We start from the raw sequence: 23,391 nt of genomic DNA, 5'->3' as shown, positions 1-23,391 counted from the left end.
ACTTCCTGAAATTACCTGTTTTAAGTCCCATCAGAATTATATTTCATTGCATACAGATATAATCAAAATACATATTTTCTCTTAAAAAATGTGCTAGTTGGGCCTCCCTGGTGGCGCAGCGGTTGAGCGCTGGGTTGCGAAGCTGCCCGCGGCCTCTGGGATGCCGGTTCGATCCCCGGCTGCTCCCTGGCCACCAGAGGAGGGTCCCACATGGCGCGCAGACCTCTCCTGCCGCCCGCTGCTCCCCTCAGCAGTGTACTTCAGTCCTTCTGCCTGCTCTGCTCCCTGCTCTGGCTCTGGTGAGTTCTCTCAACCTCCCGCACTTCTGACTGTACCCAGTGCATGTATAAACAAACAAACAAACAAACAAACAAACAAATAAATAACATGCCTCTATAAAAAATTAAAAAAAAATGTGCTAGTTACAAGTAGATATTTTGAGTATGTCTTGAAAGAACTTCTGAAATTGAAAAAGATAGTGAGGAATTGAAACTATCAAACTCTTAGAGAACAACACAGGGGATAAGCTCCTTGACATAGGTCTTAGGAATGAGTTTTTATATTTGACACCAAAAGCACAAACAACAAAAGCAAAAAATAAGTGGGACTATATTAAACTAAAAAGATTCTGCACAGTGGAGGAAATAATTTCTAAAATATGAAGGGAACCTACAAAATGGGAGGAAATATTTGAAAACCATATATTTGATGAAGGATTCATATATAAAATATATAAGAAACTCAATTTGAATACTAAAAATCAAAAACTAAAGCAAAAGCAAACAGAGAGAATATTTTTCAAAGAAGAATAAAATGACCAACAAGTATGTCAAAGGTGTTCAACATCACTCATCATCAGGGAAATACAAATCAAAACCACAATAAGATAATACCTAACACCTATTAGGATGACAATTATCAAAAGGTTAATAAAAAGCAAGCATTGGAAAGTATATGCAGAATAGGGAACCCTTGTACACTGTTGCTGGGGATATGAACTGATAAAACCACTATGAAAAACAATATGGAAGGTCACCAAAATATTACAAATAGAACTACCTTATGATCTAGCAACCACGTTTCTGGGGATTTCCAAAGCAAATGAAATCATTATCTTATAGAAACATAGGCACCCCCATGTTCACTACAACATTATTTACAGTAGCCATAATAGGGAGACAGACTAAGTGTCTGTCGATATACAAATTAAGTAAATGTGCTATGTAATTATTATTTAGCCTTAAAAAAAGGAGACGTTCTGCAAGATCCTGATATTTGCAATGCCATACATGACCCTAGAGGATACTAGGCTAAAGAAGCCAGAAACCAAAAACCAAAAATTGTGTGATCTCACTTACATGTGGAAAAAAAAAAGTTCAACTTACAGTAATGAAGAGTAGATTTGTGGTTACCAGAAGCTCAGATATGGGGGAGGAGGTGAAATATTGATCAAAGGATACAAAGTTTTAATTTTAAGATGAATAAACTTTGGGTACCTAATATATAACATAGTGACTATAGTTAATAATAATGTATGATACTTGCTAAGAGAAAATATCGAGTGTTTTCAACACAGATACACACACACAAAAGGGCAACAGTGAAGTGATAGGTATGTCAATTAGCTTGAATATGGTATTCATTTCACAATGAATAGATTAATCAAATGTCATTTCGTACAACTTAAATATATACAATTTGTTAGCCATAGTTCAATAAAAATTATGGTGATGAGTTCTGCTTACAACCTTTGGATCTTATTACAGAAGTCATACTTTATACTCCTGAACTTATTTAACAGTAAACATAGAAGGATTTTTTATTTATTAAAAAATAGTAAGTTTGCTTCTCACAACCTCCACGACTTTCGCCCCAACCCACTAACATCTGTCTTCACCTGGTCATTGCAATAATCTGATGTCCCTGTACTCTTGCCCAAATAAAATCCATTTATTCATATGACAGCCTGAATCATTCTTAAACATAAGTCAGAACTTACTACTCCCATACTCTAAACCTATGACGTTTCCCATCAAACTTTAAACACTAAAGTTCATTCCAGGGCTCATAAGGTCATAGAAACTCTCAGCACTGGCTATACTTCTAACTTCTTTTTCTTTCATCCTTCCCCTCTTATTTTGTTGTAGACATATTAGTTGACTTACTTACCTTCAACTATATTACACACATAGAAATCAAAGGATTTTCTGCATTACTGTTTCTATTGGAATATATTGGTATATGGAAAAGGCTTGTTAGTTCAGTTTAATCAATTATCTAACCAACCATTAGCCCCACAAAAAGGCCTCCTTGATCACTATATGTAAGATAGTACCCTCTGTCATACTCTATTTTTCATCATTTAATTTTTTTCACAACACTATGAATGAATGAAATTACAAATTTGTCTTTCTCCCATGAAAATGCAGTGCAAATGTCTAGATTGGGTGCTAGGCATATGGAACATGTTCAATAATTATTTGTTCAGGAATTGAGTGAATGAATAAACTGCATGATGAGTTTTGACTTAAACTTATTTTATGATTATAAATATAAGTACACGATCAAACATTTTGTTGTACATCTGAAACTAACATTAAATCAACAATACGTCAATAATAAAAGCTTTTAAAACTTTTTTAAAGGTGTCATATAATATCAAAGTACTACAGATAACAAATATCTGCTATATGATGATTACTAAAATTTAGATTTTATTGTCTATAATTTTATTATTTTATTTGTATTCATAATGTTATTAAAGTTTATTGAAGTCCTGGTTTTATTCAAATTACATTATCTGTACATTCTATGATTCATTTTATTTTTTCCTTAATTCTTAGATATTTGAGATATTTTCTATTGACTGCTATAAATAATATTGTGTATAAATCTTGTTTATTTCTGACAAATGAGAGATATAAAATTAGTTTGAGACTCTTCACACATTTCAATTTCCAAAAAGTTGAAATCTACTTGAACTTAGATCATTAATGCATATCTCCCTTACATCACATCACCTGTACCAACATTGAGTATACAGTAGAGATTTTAACTTTTGCAAATTTGATAGCCAAAATCTTTTATCTTTATGTTCCATGGGCATTTATTCTATTACCAATAAGACTGAACATTTTTGGTATGCTGTTCTTCTGAGAACATTCTGTATATATGTCATTTGCTGATTTAAAGTTAGCAATTATTTTTAATGAATTTCTAAGTAAGTTGAAACATCAACTGACATAATAGAAAAGTTTGAGACAAATCATTTTCCTTAGAAGAATGCCTATTCAATGTGCTTATCAACAATAAAAGGTAAATGAACAAATGGAAAATTAATTAAAAACATATACACTTACTGTAGATTTAGAGTAAGCCAGCAAATGTTTATATTTGTATAATTTCAATGGGTGTTTCTAACTAATGTTAGAATAAGGTAGTTGCCAGAGTTTACTCAGTTTACCTCAAAAACTTCATATTTTATATTTTTCAAATATGGTTTTCATATTATTCTCGTTGTTATAATGGAAAGATAAATGGATATCACAGTAGCCAAAATCTTCACTCTTAATAATTGTGTCCTTGAGCAATTTACTTAACATTTTGGAGACTGACTTTTTTCATAAAATCATGCTTAATATAGTGCCTAGAACTTGGCGAGATTTTTCTTTAATTTTAATTGAGATAACATTGGTTTATAACACTATACAAATTTCAGTTATATAGCACTATAATTTGAAGTAATTGCTTTATAAATGGCAGTGGTTATTATCACTATTAGGTATTACAAAGAATACACAATTAAGTTAAAAAGCAGTAGACAGCATAAATATTAGCCTTGGGTTTTCAGTGACAAATACAAGCAGAAATGCATGTCTTTAAAATGCACATAAATAAATGCTTTATCATGTTAATTAGTTATAATATTTTAAATTTTCACCCTTTTAATATTCTTCTAAACAGTTACTATGACTTGCTTAGCATATTCAATTAAAAGCCACAGGGTTTTTTTTTCCTTTTTTCCATGTTTGTACATACTACAAAGACAAAGATATCCCAACAAATGGGATATTGGAAAAATGGGATATTGGAACTTTTAGGATCGACTATAGAAGGTGGAATAATGATTATTCCATCGAATCTTAAAAATGTAATGAGTTTTGTGATCACGCTCTATAGTCTTATTTCTAAAAGACTGCAAGATGGAAAAAAAAGTCAAAGTAAATAAATTCAATGACATCATTTCCAGAAAATGTTATAATTCAGCAAGTGAATACTGACTTTCATTTTTAAATGAAACCAAACACAAAAACTTGATCAAAATTAACTGGAATTAGCATCTTCAAGCTAGCTTGAATAATAACCCATTATGAATATATAACATCTCTCTCCAAAAGCATTTTCACATTGAGTATCTAATTTTATTATCATAATTACTAGCAGGAATAAGTTGCCTAAATATGACCATCTCTATTCAAATTAAGAAACCTTAGTGTACAAATGAGAAAACAGGCACTGAGAGATTAAATGGCTAATATACTATCTAACAAGTGGTAACAAATGTTAGAATGTATGCTTAGTCTCATCTTTAAACATATTATTTCTAGAGTTTTTTCAGATATGAATACACCAGACTCCTTTGCCACTGAGTGACGAGCTTTGAATAGGAGTGACCTTTTTTCCCCTTACTATTGCAACCTTCTAACATAAAGGTTGGCTACATCCTCCTTGGGTCATATAAAAAATAGTACAAGTAAATATTATAGCTTCCATTTACTCACTTTCTTATCCACATGTAGAATCCAAATTCCAGATAAAAGATTGCAGTTAAATTCAAGAAATGACATCATCAGTGTTACTACCTATAACTTAGTCCTTGTGTTACAACCTACTTAGAAATGTGTGTCCAGTGTAGAATGGAGGCTATTGTTTAAGTAGTGCTGATGCAGTTCCTGTACTCTGCCATAATCTCCAACTCCTACATCCCTAAACCAGATTCATTGATGAATCCATCAGAAGGACTGGTAGTGGTGAAAACTACAGTAACAGTAACCAACTTGATTGCCAGATTCCACCCAGTTTCCCTAGTGTTACAAGGGGATAGGCAACTCAGTGAATAAGTCAGCCCTTATGACTCTGATATGCCAGCAGAGTTTTGTTGTTTTTTTTCTTAATTTCTGTCATCTTCCCTATTCCTCCTTCTTTACCCTCCCTCACATTAGTATCACTTAACATTACTACAGCACAAGCTTTTTAATATTTTCCATAAGTCGCTCTGTTTTACTTGAGTCAAATTAAAACATTCTGATATATGAATATTCACTTTTTAACAAATGAACTTGACTCCACAATAAGTCAACAATATTACCATGTTTGCTGACATTGAAGCAAAGAAACAATGATAAGAATAATAGCAGTGACAGGTTCTTGTTGAAATATTTAACCCAGGATACACTATGGGCATGTTAAGATTCAATATACAAGACAGCCTAATATCGATAACACCTATGTAAAGATCACCCTGAATATTTGCATGGTAGGTAATGCCACTGGAGGCATGTTATTTCAAAATACTTAAAAAAAAATACTGAATTGTAATCATCCACACTTTGACTAAGATACTTTGAAAAAAAATTCAAGTGACATATAACTTGCTAAAAAATTATTTACAATAACATTAGGTCATAACTGACAGCAGTGATATTTATATAAAATGTGTGATCATTGCAACTAGTATGGATAAAAAACGAGAATATATAAATTAAAATGTACTTTCTCACGTCTCACAAGTCACTGCATATTTTAAAACTTTGAATAACTGGCTTTTAAAAAATTGTTGAAGCATAGATACATTGTTTATTGTGGTGATCTAATGAAGTATATTTCACAAGCAAAACACAAACTTTTAACCAGGATCAAAGAAACAATATGATCAGCAACCTCAGAGTTCCTGAAATACTCCATTCCAATCACAAAACCATCCCAATGGGTAACCACTGGAATGATCTGACATCATAGATTAGTATTGTCTTAACCACTTTAAAAAAAAATATTGGTATTGAGGTAAAATTAGTTTATGACACTGTAAATGATTAAGGAAAATAGGTTCACACCTCTTGAAATGTTACTATATCATGCCCATTAACAAGACATCCACAATCCTCCAACATCCTCTATGAGCTCCTAGCTTGCATTGATCCCCACTCCCACGATCCCACCTTAGTAGTCAATTCTACAGTCAGATTTCCTGGATTTGCTTGGTTTGCATTTGTATGTTTCTTGGCCTTTTCTAATCAGTATTCTACATCTGCATGAAATTATTTCCTAAATGGCTTATTTCACTTTGCAAAATCCCATAAAGTTCCATCCACATTGCTGAAATAACAAGATTTTATCTTTTTCTTAATAGCTCAGTAGTATTCCACTGTAGAAGGAGTGTGTGTGTATATAGATACCACAAATTCTTTGTATATAAATCTATTGTTGGAGACTGTTTCCATACCTTAGGTACAGTAAATAGTGCCACAATGAACTTAAGTTTCTAAACATTTATTTAAATTAGTGATTTTGTATTGCTTGGATAGATACCTAATAGTGCAATGTTAGATCATAGAGATTTATTTTTAATGCTTGAGAAACCTCCATATTATCTTCCATAGTGGCTGGAACAGTATACTTTCCCACCAAATTTACGAAGATACCTTTTTCTTCACAATTTGTCCTAAATTTATTTCTGGTGTTTTTAATACAGGATATTTTCAAAGGTCTGAGGTTGTATTTAATTGTGGTTTAGATTTACATCAAAACCTGATCATAATTGGGCCTCCGTGGTGGTGCAAGGGGTTAAGACACAACTTATGAAGCTGTCCACAGATTCTGCAGCAAGAGTTTGATCCCCAGGCCAGCCAGAGAGCAACCCACATGGCCCAGCAGATATCACCTTTCTTGCCTGCTGCTCCCCTCAGCAGTGTACTTCAATCTGCCTGTTCTGATCCCCACTCTGTCTCTGGTGAATCCTCTCACCCCCCCACACCTTATAAGAGCTTATAAGCCTTATAAGCTGTACCCCAGCTCTTATATGCATAAATAAATAAATCTTTTTTTTATTTTTATATTCCCCATACAATTGCAAACCCCTTATAAATAAATCTTTAAAAAAAAAAAACCTGATCACAAGTGATGACCATTTATTTATTTATTTTTAAAGATTTATTTATTTATTTATACAAGCACTGGGTACAGTCAGAAGCGCAGGAGGGTGAGAGAATTCACCAGAGCCAGAGCAGGGAGCAGAACAGGCAGACGGACCGAAATAAACTGCTGAGGGGAGCAGCGGGCAGCAGGAGAGGTCTGCGCGCCTTGTGGGACCCTCGCCGGGTGGCCGGGGATCGAACCTGCGCTTCAGAGGTTGTGGGCAGCTTCGAAACCCAGAGCTCAACTGCTGCGCCACCAGGGAGGCCCATGACCATTTATTTTTTTCAGGTGCTAGTTGACCATCTATTTGTCTTGTTTAAAGAAACACTGCCCATTTTCAATTGTATTATTTCTATTCTCATTGAAGGATTGTGTGAGTTCTTTGTGCATCCTGAGTATTAGCACCTTGTCAGATATATGATATGCAAATGTTTTCTCCCACTCAGTAGGGCATCACTATATCATAATGATAGTTTCTTTGGCTATACAGAAGCTTTTTATTTTATTTATTTTTAAGGATTTTTTAATTTATTTATACAAGCAGTGGGTATAGTCAGAAGCGCGGGAGGGTGAGAGAATTCACCAGAGCCAGAGCAGGGAGCAGAACAGGCAGAAGGACCAAGGTACACTGCTGAGGGGAGCAGCAGGTGAGGCAGGAGAGGTCTGCACGCCATGTGGGACCCTCACCAGCGGCCGGGATCGAACCTGCACTGCAGAGGCTGTGGGCAGCAATCACAGCCCAGCGCTCAACTGCTGCACAACCGGGGAGGCCCTACAGAAGCTTTTTAATATATGATATAGTCCCATTTGTTTCTATTTTTGTTTTGCTTGCCTTTAGAGTCCAGTCACCAAAGACATCAATACAGTCAACATCATCAAGTGTTTTGTCAATATTTTCTTATGTTTATTTTAGGGTTACAGGTTTTACATCCAAATCTTTAATTCAACTTGACATGATTTTAATCAATGATGTGAGATTGTGGTAGAGTTTCATTCCTTTGCCATGTGGCAGTTCAGATTTCCCAACACAAATTCCTGTAGAGACTTTCCTTTTTATGCTGTATACTCATTGCTTCCGTGTCATAAATTAACTGTCCATAAATGTATATATTTATTTCTGGACTCACAGTTCTATTCCATCAGTCTGTGTGTCTGTTTTAATTCCAAGCCAACACTGCTTTGATTACCATAACTCTAATATAGTTTGAAGTATGGGAGAGTGATACCTCTATTCCTTTATTTCCCCCCAGAATTTCCTAGACTATTTGGGGTTGTGTTTCTATTCATATATTAATAATGTTGCACCTTGTTCTATTTTGGTTTTGATTCTATTTATTAGAATTTTTCTCCCTAATTTTGTTGGTTATCCCAATTAGAGTTTTATCATCTTGCCCAAGACCATCTCTTGGTTTCATTGATTTTTGTACTATCTTTTAAATTTCTACTTCATTTCTAATTTTTAATGTTTTCATCCTTCCAGTTGCTTTTGGTTTCATTTTGTTCTTTTCCTAGTTCTTTAAGAAGTAAGATTTGAATACTTATTTGAGATGCTTCTTATTTCTTGAGGTATGCCTATATTGCTACATATTTCCATCTAAATTCTGCTTTTGCTGCATCCAGTAGGGGCTGGTATCTTGAATCTTCATTTTCATTTATCTACAGATATTTATAAATTTCTCCTTTGACTTCATTGTCAACACAATAAGTATGCAGTATTATGTTGTTTAGTCTCCACATTTTATTTTCCTGATTTTGTGGTTGATTTCTAGGTTAATATCACTGTGATCTTAGAAGACACTTGATAGAATTTAATGTTTATGTATTTATTGACAATTGTTATATAAAATTTTATAGAATACTAAGTGAACATGCTTTCCTACTTGTTTTATGACAGAAGGTGAAGCTGAAATTATACATCTCTAAATATATTTTAGTTAATTTGAGTATCAAGAAATTTTCAGTTTGGGGGCCTCCCCTGGTGGCGCAGCGGTTGAGCGCTGGGCCAAGAAGCTGCCCACAGCCTCTGCAGCGCTGGTTCAATCCCCAGCTGCTGGAGAGGGTCCCACATAGCGCGCAGACCTCTCCTGCCCCGTGCCCGCGGCTCCCCTCAGCAGTGTACTTCGTCAGTCTGCCTGTTCTGTTCCCTACTCTGGCTCTGGTGAATTCTCTCACCTTCCCGCGCTTCTGACTGTACCCAGTGCTTGTATAAATAAATAAATCTTTTTTAAAAAATCATCTTAAAAAAAAAGAAATTTTCATTTTGGGATTAAATAAAGACAGCAAATAGGATCAGATAATGGTTAATACTCTACTAAGCCACTATTTTGTTAGCGTTTGCACTGAAAAGTCAGTCTAATTATATCATACCGTATTTCAGAAAGCCTCATTCCAGTATGCCCTAGTTATGCTCCTTTGGATGGTAAAGCATGAGAGTGTAATATAGAGTATCAAACTAAGACGTTCCAACAAGTAATAGGATAGAAGAGGGAACTGAGAAACCACTGCAGGCCAAAACAGTTGTGGAAGCATTTATGGAGGAATGAAACTTAGGCAGAGTTGTAAAAAATAAATAAATTAATAAATAAAAATAAGAAAGAGATCTAGAGCTCAAAGGGCTGAGAGAAGTAGGTGAATTTCATTAAGAGGACACAGAGAACTCTAGAGTCTGAGACAGGGAGAGCAAACTTGTAAGACAGGTACACTATGAATACAATTCTATCATAAAAATAGATTCTGGGATATAAGCCTATCATAAACATAGATTCTGGGAGTCAAAAGTTAAGGAACACTGACAAATTTCTATAAAATTCCTGAAAATTCCTGAAATATGCTAAAACATTTTACTCAAATTCAAGTGGCTATGGTCTACGCTTCTTTTCATAACTATCTGTAGGTATTAATATATTCAACAGTTTCTTCTGGAAATGAAAGTGAATTGCAAAGTTTATATCTCATGGATTGAAAACATTGGTTGGTTATGATTAGATTACTGGTCAGCAAAAATCACGACTTTCTTAAGTATTTTTGACATTTCAAGTTGAAATGCATTCTCTATGCATGTTTTGGTGCTGCTATTCTTTCTTTTATATAAAGAAATTCCCTTTGTTAAAAAAAATAATATTAGGAATGAGTTGGTGAAAATGAGAAAGAAGTATAACTAAGTAGAAAATGTATGTATTTGATTCCCTAAAACTGTATATACCTCATAAATTCATAAGAAATTTATCAAAATGATATAATACAATTCATTCAGCAAAAAATATTTGTTATAAACCACATATATGAAAAAGTCCAAGGAAGCAAACAATTTACCTTTTTTATGACAATAATATATTGGTATGCTATATATTTTAGTCCTACGCACAATGCCAACAGTTAAAGTAAGGTCAAATTTACTGACATCTTGTCCTGCAGGCATATTATTCTGTGCCTCTAACAGTTAGACTAAGACACAAGTTTTAAACCTGTTAAAAAAATGCTGCAGCTTAATTAGTTTCTCACATTTTTGTGTACAATGAATCACTTCAACTACTCTACAAATATAAGGATTTTCTTCTATAACTCTGATTTTTCAATAAAACTAACAGTAGATAATATGAAAGTATGTTTTTTAGACATTAGAATAAAATATATAAGTTTCTGCAGCTAGTTAGATATTATATTGAAAGAGTTGACTCCTATTAGTTCCTATGAGACTTTTAATCCTTATTCTTTACCATAAACATTTATGGTTTGGGAAATTTAGGTTCTCTCCAACATTAGGTCAATTATTCCCAACTTTAACTTTCTCCTTGAGAGAAAATATTAACCAGGAAATATTGCTGGGTCCCACTGTTACACTAGCAGTGAGCATGTAGAGCCAAATGGGGCATATGCCTTGACAATGAGGAACTTAACCTAGAAAGTACAGAGAGAAGCAAACAAACAAAAAATACAAATATCATATTTGCTATATTACTAATAAAGCTAACATGCTGCTACAGTACACAGGAAGGAGAGGTTAATTCTGTCAAAATGGGGCTAGAGGGACTAGGGACTACTATATACAGAAAGTAGCATTTATACTTCAGTAACTCTTTTATTTGTTAGGCATTTACAGTCTATAGTTTTTCCAATATACAAGCAAGAATCTCTGTTGTGTATTTTAGACCAGAAAGGAAGCAAAAATGGAGCCAAAATATATGTAATAAAATAAATCTGGACAAGGTCTGCAAACCTTCATTGACTCTCCCACCCAGCTGTGTGATCACTGACAATTCCTCATCACTTTGGGCCTCAGTTCCTTTACTGTAAAGTGATGAATTGGAAATAAATGCTATCTTGGGGCCCTTTTGGAAGGGACTAGATGATCTTTAAAGCTCCTGAAGTTTCAGAAAAGGTTTTGTTTGTTTTTCCTCTTTCCCCCAACTTTTTTACTCAAGTATTACTCTACTTTTTCTTTATTTTATAGACTGTTCACTATAATATTTCCTCTAAATTGAAATATCTTCATTATTAATCCTGTGAGGAAATCACAGTGGAAAAACAGCTAATCTGCACCACTAATATGACATGGAAAAATGTCAAATATCAAAAGATATAGTTGAATATTAAAATTTACAATAATTTAAATTCGTTAGAAGTAACACAGCAACCAGGTTTTATTTTGTATAATGATTCTACTTTAACTGAAGTAAAAACCCATTTTGGATCAATGCAAAACAATAGGATTAATACTTCTTTCAAAAATATTAATTTTACCCTGTTGAACAGAATAGTTTTAATTAGACTTCACTAATACTTTAGGTTTAATCTCTGCAGCTGACCTATAAAACACTAGCAGTTTTAAATCAAAGTATAAAAATGCTGAGAACTGAAAGTTAAAGTGATAGCCTGATAGTCATGGAGTACGGGGGAGGGAGGGATGGGAGTTTATAAAATATCTGATAAAGTAGCAAAGTTTTATACAATATATAACATTATATATGCATATATAATCTTTAAAATTAGTCATTTAGGGAAAGGTAATTGTGGTTTATCTAAAGTACTTTCAGGGCCTACCTGGTGGTACAGGTGGTTGAGTGCTGCACTGTGAAGCTGTCCACAGCCTCTGCAGTGCGGGTTCGATCCTCCAGCCAGGGAGAAACCCACATGGCACGGCAGACCTCTCCTGTCTAGCCTGAAACTCCTCTCAGCTGTGTATTTCATCAGTCTGCCTATTCTGTTCCCCCCTCTGTCTCTGGTGAATCCCCTCACCCTCCCGCGCATCTGGCCTGTACCCCAGTTCTTGTATAACTAAATATATCCTTTTTAAAAACTTAATATTAAAACAAATAGTACTTTCAGTGTTTTTAAAAGTATCATAGATTCTATAGCAACTATTTTTTTCCTCTCTAAATATTCATTGGGTATGTCAAACGTGAATGAGAAAGTCTTCAGATTTATAGTCTTCAGATTTATAACAACATAAAATAAAATGATCAGCAGTATTATTTCGTTAATTTCACTGGTAATAAAACTACATTATACTGTTTAATTCTGAAATTCATAAAACCTATGAGAATACTGTTTAAAAGAAAGTAGGCAACTTCCTGCCTCATACTTTTGCTTGTCTTCCCCTCCTTGGAAGAATACCGAATATATAAATAAGTGAATTTAAACCAAACTGAAACCACAATAATTATTTAGGAAGTGCTTCATAAACTTTTCCTATCCAAGTACCCCTTTAATGGAAGAGAAGATTGAACATGCACCTCTAGAAATCTGCCGCAAGTGTGAACATTCTTTGAAGTCATATGTTTTATTTTAAAAATTCATGTGTGTTTTTCATTGTACTCCTTAATATATAGCTGTCTTAATGTAAACATGATGTATTTTCCTCAATATCTTTGAGTTACAGAGCTCTAGGTAAACACGCTTATACTATAGATTTGCATCTTCTAAGAAACACACTATTTTAGGAACTTAGATCTATAAAACTAAAGGCTATTATAAATTAATTCTTCCATGGATCCCAAATATTTTCTACTTTTTTTTTAAGATTTGTTTATTTATTTATTTATTTATTTGTTTATTTATTTATTTATTTATTTGATGTGAGCACTGGGTACAGTCAGAATCGCGGGAGGGTGAGAGAATTCACCAGAGCCAGAGCAGAGAGCAGAACAGGCAGACTGACGAAGTACACTGCTGAGGGGAGCAGTGGGCGGCAGGAGAGGTCTGCACACCATGTGGGACCCTCGCCCAGTGGTTGGGGATCAAACCAGTGCTGCAGAGGCTGCGGGAAGTTTTGCAGCGCTCAACCACTGCAACACCAGGGATGCCCTCTACTTTCGTTTTCTTTTCACATCAAAGCCATTTTTTTCTAAGTTAATTTGAAGTGTATAAATTTGCTAAACTGAAATAAATTTATTTGCTGTAACAAACAGAAAAGATCCTTAGATGGGTTCTAATAATCCAAAACCATAAAAGATATTAGTAGCCATATAATTACTATTGAGAATGTAAATTGTATAATCTATATTTCAAGGTTAGAAAGAAAAAGGTTCTTTTTGTTTTGTTTTGTTTTGAAGGGGATATTTTCACATCATCATATAAAATGAATTTTATAGTGTTGATTTAGCTTTACTTTTGTTGGTAGATTAAATATATATGCTATACACAGTACTGGCAGTGATAGAATGTGGTTCAAGTAGTACTGAAATGCATATTTACTAAACAGGACAAGTTAGACTCAAATACCAAGGGGAAAGCACTTAACTATAAATAGGAAGTAATTGGCTTGACTTTTCACTATATTTTGCTTTGTCTTTCAGACTGAATTCAAAGTTATTTTCTCTGAAGGATTTAGCAGCAAAACAATAAAAAATAAAAGACTGACTGAGTGAATGAATGAATGAATGAATGAAGGAAATGTGTTCTGAGCAGCAATTTGACAAACGATATTCAGCTGTCTCAGTGGACTTGGCAGTTGAGATTTCCAGGCATGGGATGCAGCATGAAATTGTACAGAGACAGAACTATTAGAAAGGAATAAAAATGGCTCAAGAGAAAATATGTCAGGGCACAATGAAATGAGAACTAGGAGGAAATGAAAGAGGAATGCAAGCAGGCAGAATGTGCTTAAGAACTTTTTGAGTTGAAGACTTGGAGTCTGAATTTCATAAGAAATGGAAAAAAAAAAAAACTAGTCAAACAACTTGAGAATGGGGATTGCTGCCTCCCAAACAGTGAGATAGGAAGAGGATTTCTGGCAACAGTGTTTTGAATACTCTGGCAGAAAGAAAATACAAAAGCAGAAATAATCCAAATACAACACAGAAGGATTTTGCTCTTGAAATGGATAGAAAGAAAGAAGTCAGTGATAATATAAAAGAAAAAAATATGAAAGGATTTACCTAAAGCCCAGACACCGGAAACAAATACAATTGAATATAATATACATGCAGCAGAGACTGGAAGAATTCAATGTACCCTTATGATCACTCCCTTCTAACTTGACAATAACAACAACTATAGTGTTTATAAAGTAGACTATCATTACTACTACAATCATCACTGCTACTACTACTGCTGCTGCTAATACTACTACTACTACTACTACCGAAATTATTACAGGCAATAGCTGGTATGGCAACAGGCACATATTTACAACAGGCCAAGCCTTTAACTAGATGTTTTGAAAGTGTTAACTCATTTAATGTTATTGTTACTTCTATTCTTATTTTATAAACGAGGAAACAAAAACTGGAAGTTTAAATTACTGGAGCTGAAGGCTATATAACTACTAAATAAAAAAGCTAGAATTAGTACTTTGTAACACCTAGCTTAAAAGGCTGTGCTCTACAGTTTACCTTCATCAATAGCAGAAGTTTGATATATATATATATGTATCAAACTTCTACTGCAAAATTATACATATATATGCACACACATAAATTTAAACTTAAAAATCATGTAAATTTCACTCAGATTTCATTATCTGTTGTCCCAGATTCTTTTGCATAAAATATGCTTATCAGATATATTCATGTAAAGTATCCTCTATGTAAGAATTAAACACCATCATTGTAAAACTGACCCAGTATTTCATTTAAAAATATTCTTGATACACTTCTTACCAAAATCTTTCTGAAATTGAGCTACATATTGAATGAATAAAATTTAGGAGAAAATTATCATAAAGAGCAAGCAAAAGATAATAGAAGCACTGAATTGATCTAATTTCAGGGGCCTCCCTGATGGCACAGGGGTTAAAGACTCAGCGTTATGAAGCTATCACCAGTAACAGCAACTTGAGTTCGATCCCCAGCCAAGGAGCTAACCCCACATGGCCCATCACACCTATCCTGTCTTGCCTGCTGCTCCTCTCAGCAGTGTATTCCAGTAGATCTGCCTATTCTACTCGCCACTCAGTCTCCAGTTAATCCTCTCAACCCCTACACTTTTGGCCTACACCCCAAATCCTGTATACATAAGTAAATAAAAATAAATCTTTTTTTAAAAAAAGACCTAATTACAGAGTAGGTCTTATTTGTGGCATTTCTCGTATTCCAAATTATAACACACATTTTCTAAACACTGGTATTATTTTATACTAGTTACATGTTAGTAAATATAGCTCTAGTTACAAAAAAAAACTTTTCAAATCTAATTGCTAAGATGTAGAACATTTTTAGAAAAGCAATTACCAAGGAGATATAATCATAGTTGTATTGTATAATCCTCTATCATATTACAAAACTTGTTTTGTTTTTAATATAAAAGTAAATAAATAGTACAGTCACAGCTTGTCTACTAGTGTGATTCTGGTTTTTGGACCACAAAGTGAGACAAACTCAATTACATTAAAGGAATATGATGAGGATCTGAGTGATGATACCAGGTTGTCAGAGATCACTACTGAGAAATGTTACACGAACAATATTCTAGATTTTACAGACACACCTTTTTCCCCTTCAAAGGAAGGGTTTATATAGTTTGTAATAAACTTGGGAAATAAATGTGCTTTTGTATCCTTACTGAAAGTCTTTAGAGTAACGAGAAATTAAATTAATCCATTGCAGTTTCAAACAGATTTATGGTATACTTTTCTTATCTAAGAGGGAAAACGTACTCACCACATAAATTATTTCATCTTCAAAAAATTTTTCCTTGATCCTTCCTCCTTTCATTTAATTTTCAACTTCTTACAAGAGGAGATAATACCCACTAAGAAAACTACTTAAATTAAAATCTTGGAGACATTTCTGTTTGTCATCTCCTGTTCTTCACTTCTGCCATGTCCATCTGTTCTAGCCCTTCAATGATGCTGGATTGTCTACCATATCAAGAACAGACTTCTTAGAATGACACTGGCCTATAAAACAGCCACTTAATGCTCCAGCCTTACAATTAACAACTCTTTCACCTGCCCTAACACATTCTGCAATTGTGCCTTGCTCATATTATTTTCTCTCTGAAACCATATCTCTTTTCCATGCTTGTAAAAAATCTATCCTCATGCTTTACCCTTTGACCTCTTCATTTATTTACCCATGTACCATTTCAAAAGTAGTTTTCTCTCACCTAAACTACAACACAGGGCCTCCCAGATCATGCAGAGGTTAAACACAGCAATATCAAGCTATTGCCAGCCACTGAACCACAAGATCACCTGCCGGCCAGGAGCAATCCATATTGCGCAGAAGACCTCTCCTTCCTTGCCCACTGCTCCCCTCAGCAGTATATTTCAGTAGATCCACCTGGTCTGCTCTCCACTCTCTCTGGTGAATACCTTCACCCCACCATACCTCTGGTCTACACCCCAGTTCTTGCCTGCATAAATAAATAAATCCTTTCAAAAATAAACTGCGACACAATATCTTTTCATGTAGTGCTTCTCATATTCATCCTTATTTTATGAAGTAATTATATATAAATGTTTTCACATGTTCTAGATTTTAAACACATTCAAGCAAAAACTGTCTCACAATCATTTTGATATTACCTATATTTCCTTTACAAACAATACAAACTTAAATGCTTCTGAAATAAATTAACATATTACCTGATCAGAGATATCAAAGTTTCAATGTTACAGAAGTGTTAAAATATAAAGAAAGCCAAACTAGGTTATTAAAATGCACTATGCTATCAAGAATATGCTAAAAGAAAATACCAGATTTTAAAATATCAGTAAATAAACAGAAAAAATGATTGTTTATAGATTATTAAATTTTACCATTTAAAATATAATACTTAGGCAAGGAAAAAGTTCAAGTCAAATTATAAATCAATTACCTTTGCTTGCACTTTCCACGTGTTCCAGTTCTTCAGGAAACTTCAGGATGTCTCGGTATTTTTCCTCACAAATTTCAGCAATAAAATGCAGGAGGGTTGTTTTTTGATCTACCGATTTAGTATCTCTGATCTGGGAGAAAACAACATATTTTTTTAGCATTTTTGGTAACATAAGTGTAGACTCTTAAACAAGTGAAATGAATGAATTAACTGAATTCATTATAAGCCATTTAAAAATTTAGAAACAAAAAAGTCTCAGTTAGGTTTCTAATGGGGTATAGTAAGTACGAATGCTGTAGATTTTAAAATCAACTCCACATTTCAAAAGTGACAAAGTTGACCCCAAAAAGTAAAAAAATTAAGCTTTAGTTTATATAAATCTAAATACTAATGGAAAAATGGACTATGCTTCTCATGAGAAGAATGCTCATTCAAGTTGTGATAATAATAATCGAAGTGAATATATATTTATCAACATTCTGATCTTTGCTTTATCACAGAAACATAATCTTGAAAGTTAGATTCGTTTGTGAAGCTACATTTATTTCTAGCCATCACTGATGCAAATTAATATAATAGTTTTCTCCTTCACTTGCATGGGGCATCAAAAAAAAATAAATGAAGGATTTTTACTCTGATTTTAAACAATCTGACCACAAAACCATGATAACATGACAAGTTTTACTTGTCTATTTATATACTGCATTTCCTTTCAGAGACACTGGAATAGAGATGACAGTTAGAATGACAAAAATGTTTAAAGAACAGGACAAAAACAATCTATGATGAGAGTCTTTTAAATAACTCTCATACCAGAGTAAGCTGCCGAGAAGCTGAATTCTTAAAAATAAATGACAAATACAGCATAAAGTATCAACTTTTCTCATTCTACTGGATGTTTTAATTCTTTAATCCTTAGATGATGGGTTTGTCCACTGATGTTCATAATGATTAGGGGTTTTGGGCTTTAAAGATTACTCTGTTTAGAATAAATGAATATCCCTCACAAATAGGTTTATGAAAAATTATGGAGGATATTTAGGTAATTAAAGAATAATTTAATCCTTACTGTTTTAGTAACTAAGAAAAAAATACATCTAATAAATCAGGCCCACACTAAATCTGTTTTGTGCTATTCTTTTTATACAACTGTTTATATCCCAATGATATGAACAACTAAAAAGAAATACTAATCCAAGGCTCAAAACAAATATCCACAGGAGGCATGTTATTGGTAGTTCAAGTGGTCACAATAATTTCTTCTAGAATTTCTGGGATTACTATAATCCCACACAGATAAAATATTAAAAACTTCCAATTATCACGTGGATTCACCAAACATTTTTTTAAGTACTATAAGGTTGAAATGACACAATCCAAGGACAAGCTGTAAGATCAAAGAGCAACAATAACCTCAAGGACAATATGCCTTAAGTGCGATTTGTAGCTGTGGAGGAATCAATGGGAGGTTCACTTTCCTAAAGAGAGGTCTTTATCTATGATTACTTTATATGTTCATAAAGTACCCTGTTTTCAGTGTATGCTGGACATTGCCGGATGTCCCAAATAAGAAGGAAGTGAACATTTCTTTTCTTCTTTTTTTAACAAATTAACAGAACTCATTAGTACTAAAAGCATTACTGAGGTATATCTTAAGGAGATTGATCTATGTTTTATGAACTTTGTAGCATTCAAAAATAATCAAACAAAAAAAAGCCATGAAAAACAACAAATACGCACCAAATATATATATATGTATATATATAATGATCAGATGATAACAATTAAAATTATATGTAATATATAAAATTATATATTATATATTATATATGAAATGCACATGGTCAATACTGGAAAGAAAAACACATATACAGAAAAATAGTATTGGGTTATATGTAGATTTTCATGGGTGATTTAAAACATTAGATTTTAGAACACGTTTATAGGTGCTTAATTCTCAAAAATTGTTTTTAAATGGTAAAAATCTTTGAGATTTCCAGTAGTTTAATTTCTGTCAAAAAATTTAGTGGAGTCAATGGTTACACTTTAAGATAAATATAACATTTTCATTAAATATCTTAATATTGATGTTGAAATCAGAAAGAGCTATAAACAGAGTATCCAAGTACCTTTTTAAATTTGTAACACATTCTTCAAAGCATAGACAAACATGGTCAACCACTTGTATTATCCAGCTGAGAAATATCTTAGTTGGAATGGAAGATAAAATGCTAAATCTGTATTTGCAATATTTACTTTTTAAATGACCACATGTAGTCCATTTTAATGTTTCAGATTGGCAAGCAATGATCATAAAAAATATGTGGTATTTTTATTTTTCTCTATGTGTATGACCCTAATGCCAATATATATATATATATATATATATATAAAAAATATTAAAATTTAAGGGGAAATAATTTGTATTTATTTGGGTATATTCACTTTATATTATCATTTCTCCAATTTTGCTCACTCTACACCATTCTCACACTAGCTATTCTCTCCACCCACCAAGACCTATTGCATTGTTTCAGTGACAACAGAGAAGACAACTAAGAACATTCACCTTCATCAATTCAAATGGTTAATGGCATTTGGCCAATAATTTGCTCTTCCAATTGTACTACTTGGTATACATCTCTTAGGGTAGTACAAAATTAATGTAAACTGAATATATGCATAATCACTTCCTAAGTGTTTAATTATTAATAAATAAAATTGGCTTCTATTTGCTAGTTAATTTGAAATTATATTCATTTAGAGTAACATCAAATATTCCAATAATACTTGTCCAGATTATCCAACTATCAGTGGTGACTCCACCATAAGCATTTCAAGGTTGGCTTCAGTGAGGAGTCAAGTGTCCTTATGTATTTCTGCTTGTGCTTTTCCTCGCTCCCTCTCATCAGCCACAGATAGGCAGCAGTATGAGACAGATATATAAGATGCAAAAGCATAAACAAAATGACCACCCAATCATCCTGTGTCTTGTATAAATTTTCAAGCTATAAAAACCTAAATAGGGCCTTCCCTGGTGGCGCAGGCAGTTGAGCGCTGCGCTGTGAAGCAGTCCACAGCCTCTGCACCGCTGGTCCGATACCAGCTGGCGAGGGTCCCACATGGCATGGCAGACCTCTCCTGTCTCACCTGCTGCTTCCCTCAGCAGTGTATTTTAGTCTGTCTGTTCTGTTCCCCACTCTGTCTCTGATGAATCCTCTCATCCCTCCCGCACATCTGGCCTGTACCCCGGTTCTTGTATAAATAAATAAATCTTTTTTAAAAACCCTAAATAACAGTTTCAGAAATTGGAAATACCTGAAAAAGTGTTATATACAATATTATTTTAATTAGCTATTATCTATGAATGATAATAAAATTAGAGTAATTCACTATATTCACTGATACAGTGCCATCAGTTAATAAACCATAGAACAATTTTAATTGTAATCATCTGACCAATAAATGTTACACACATAAAGATTAATAACTTCATTTATATTAACTTCATCTAGCTAACCTTTAATAACATTCTAAAATGATATATGAATACAAAATGTTTTTAACAGAATAACACCTATTTCTACTTACTTTCAGTCATTTTTTCCCCTAATACATAGGGGCTATATTGTGAAAGATACTATTTATATCAATATCTGACAAGCTCAAATACATCTACAAATTTTAGTTAGAGCAACAGCAAAATATCTCAGTAATTAATTGCCATGTAAAAGATTTTTTTTTTATTTCAAACAAACCCATTCAAGCCAGGAAAATCTCAATTATTTGCTATCTTTGAAATAGGGCTTTGAGCAGAGGAAAGCCAACATACAGCTAGAGACTGAGACATCATTTTAATCATCTACGTCAGTCACACTCAATCTTTCTGTGAAGGACCCCTTCTGGAGGTAATTTTCCCATCTGCTGAGATTTAAGTCTATTTCTTCTTGCTCTGTCCTCAGAGTGAACAGAAAAAACTAGTCACTATGTGTTGTATAACCACCTCTCACAGAGTGAAAGCTCCCTTCTTATGTTCCCTCCTCTCTAAAATAAACAATTTCAGTTCACATTACCAATCCACATAGAGATTCCTTTTCAAATGTTTAATCTTGTCATGATAACTAGAACCCACTCAAAGATTCCATTGCAAAGGCCCCCACACCTACTTGAATATCATGCAAACTCCCTGCTTGTATTTGGTAAGCCCTTATGGAGTTAGCCCTTGCCTATTTTTCTAATCTGTCTCCTGATCTTTGATGAGTACCCTTCCTTTAGGTCTAATTACAATTGCTTGAACACACATGACACAATTGCTTGAACACACATGACAGTGTCATGCCACCGTGCTCTTTCATATCATATTCTCTTTCTTTTCTCTCCCCCTTCTCCCTTTTTCTTCTCCCACTGTCTGTCGATAAATACCTACTCATATTTCAAGACTACTCAACAAGCCAATTTCTATCTTAAGACTTCTCTATCTCAGGGGTATTAATGCCTTTTAAATATTTCAACATAGTAGATTCTTCCAGTCAGATTAGAGACCTCGTTTTAATACTAATTTTTATCAATGGAAATTAAGAAAATGTTAGAGCATACTATTGATAGGTAAATCATAAACACTTTTTAAAAAAATATTTATTTATGCATACAAGAACTGGGGTTAAGGCCAGAGGTACAGGGGGTGAGAGGATTTACCAGAGACAGAGTGGGCAGCAGAATAGGCAGATCAACTGAAACACACTGCCATGGGGAGCAGCGGGTGAGACAGGAGAGGTCTGCTGCACCATGTGGTCAGATCCCTGGCTGGCCGGGGATTGAACTTGTGCTGCAGTGGCTACAGATAGCTTAACAGTGCTGACGCTTAACCCCTTGTGCTACCAGGGAGACCCCCATAAACACTTTTCAATGCATATATTTCTCCATATTGAACTTGCCCACTTACATTGGGTATTGAATAACATTTCTCAATTAAAGTCTACTCATATGTGTGTATGTATCTATGCACATACACATACAGGTCAACTACAAAGCCAGACTTTTTCACGACACTGTGTTTACAGAGTAAGGTAGGAATGAATGCCAGATTAATGTTATAATTTGTCCTTCAGGAAATGGACCAAAAATATACATCTGTAAAAGGAGGCAGATAGGAGCAAAGTAAATGTGAATGTAAAAGTACATTCAGTTATCCACAGTGAGCTAGGGACTGTGATGGACCTCAGGGATCACATATATGATGCCCAGTACCTTAACGCCTCAGGGAAGTCAGAGTTTCACACAAAACACAAAATTATATAAAAATATAACATGTAGAAGAATTAATTTGATGGCTAATGTCAAGGAATGATATAACTAAAGTAACTGGGGTATATGTAAAAAAAAAGGCAAAGATAGGACAAATTTAAGGCACATTAAAGACAAAAGATTAATCACTGGAATGTAATATTTAAGATGAGGCAAAGGGAAAAATTATAACAAAAAAAAAACCCTTCAAAATTTTTAAGCTCTAGTGAATGGCTGTATCATGTTGAAAAAAAGTAAAGATGAATCTAGAGTGTGGTGGCTATAGAAAGTACATGGCAGCTCATTTCTGTGTGGAGATAATTTATAAGAAGGTAGTTATGGCTAGTCCATTGTCTCCACTTCATTTTCCCCATATGATTTAACTTGATGTTTCTTAAATGTATGTATGACCATGTTATTCTTTTCCTTCCAAAAATGTAATAGTTCTATCTAATTCATGTAATAGTTAAATTTTTTCATATAATAAAATGAAAATATCTAATTAGAAATTTATTGAATGCAGACTTTTGATTCAGACAGAATTAGGGTTGAACTTTGACTCAACCACTCACTAGTTGTGTGACCTTGGGCAAGTTGCTTAAACATTCTATGTCTCAGCTTTCTCATTTGTAAAATGGCCATTAGATCAGGACT

At 33.7% G+C, this 23,391-nt stretch overlaps 1 protein-coding gene across 2 annotated transcripts in view; it reads right to left on the bottom strand.

Moving 5' to 3' along the window:
- DIAPH2 (diaphanous related formin 2) overlaps window positions 1-23,391 on the bottom strand; it is a gene marked incomplete at both ends in the record, with an annotated part of 881,049 nt that overhangs the window by 404,555 nt on the left and 453,103 nt on the right. For both annotated transcript variants that reach the window (XM_084259207.1, XM_084259208.1), the window contains one exon: window positions 17,455-17,584. In XM_084259207.1, the coding sequence (XP_084115333.1) occupies window positions 17,455-17,584 (130 nt within the window). The remainder of the gene's footprint in view (window positions 1-17,454; window positions 17,585-23,391) is intronic.

Source organism: Talpa europaea (assembly GCF_964194135.1).
Source record: "Talpa europaea genome assembly, chromosome: X".
NCBI classification, from domain to species: domain Eukaryota; kingdom Metazoa; phylum Chordata; class Mammalia; order Eulipotyphla; family Talpidae; genus Talpa; species Talpa europaea.
The sequence above is the reverse complement of the archived record's forward strand: the minus strand, read 5'-3'. Positions and strand labels throughout refer to the sequence as shown.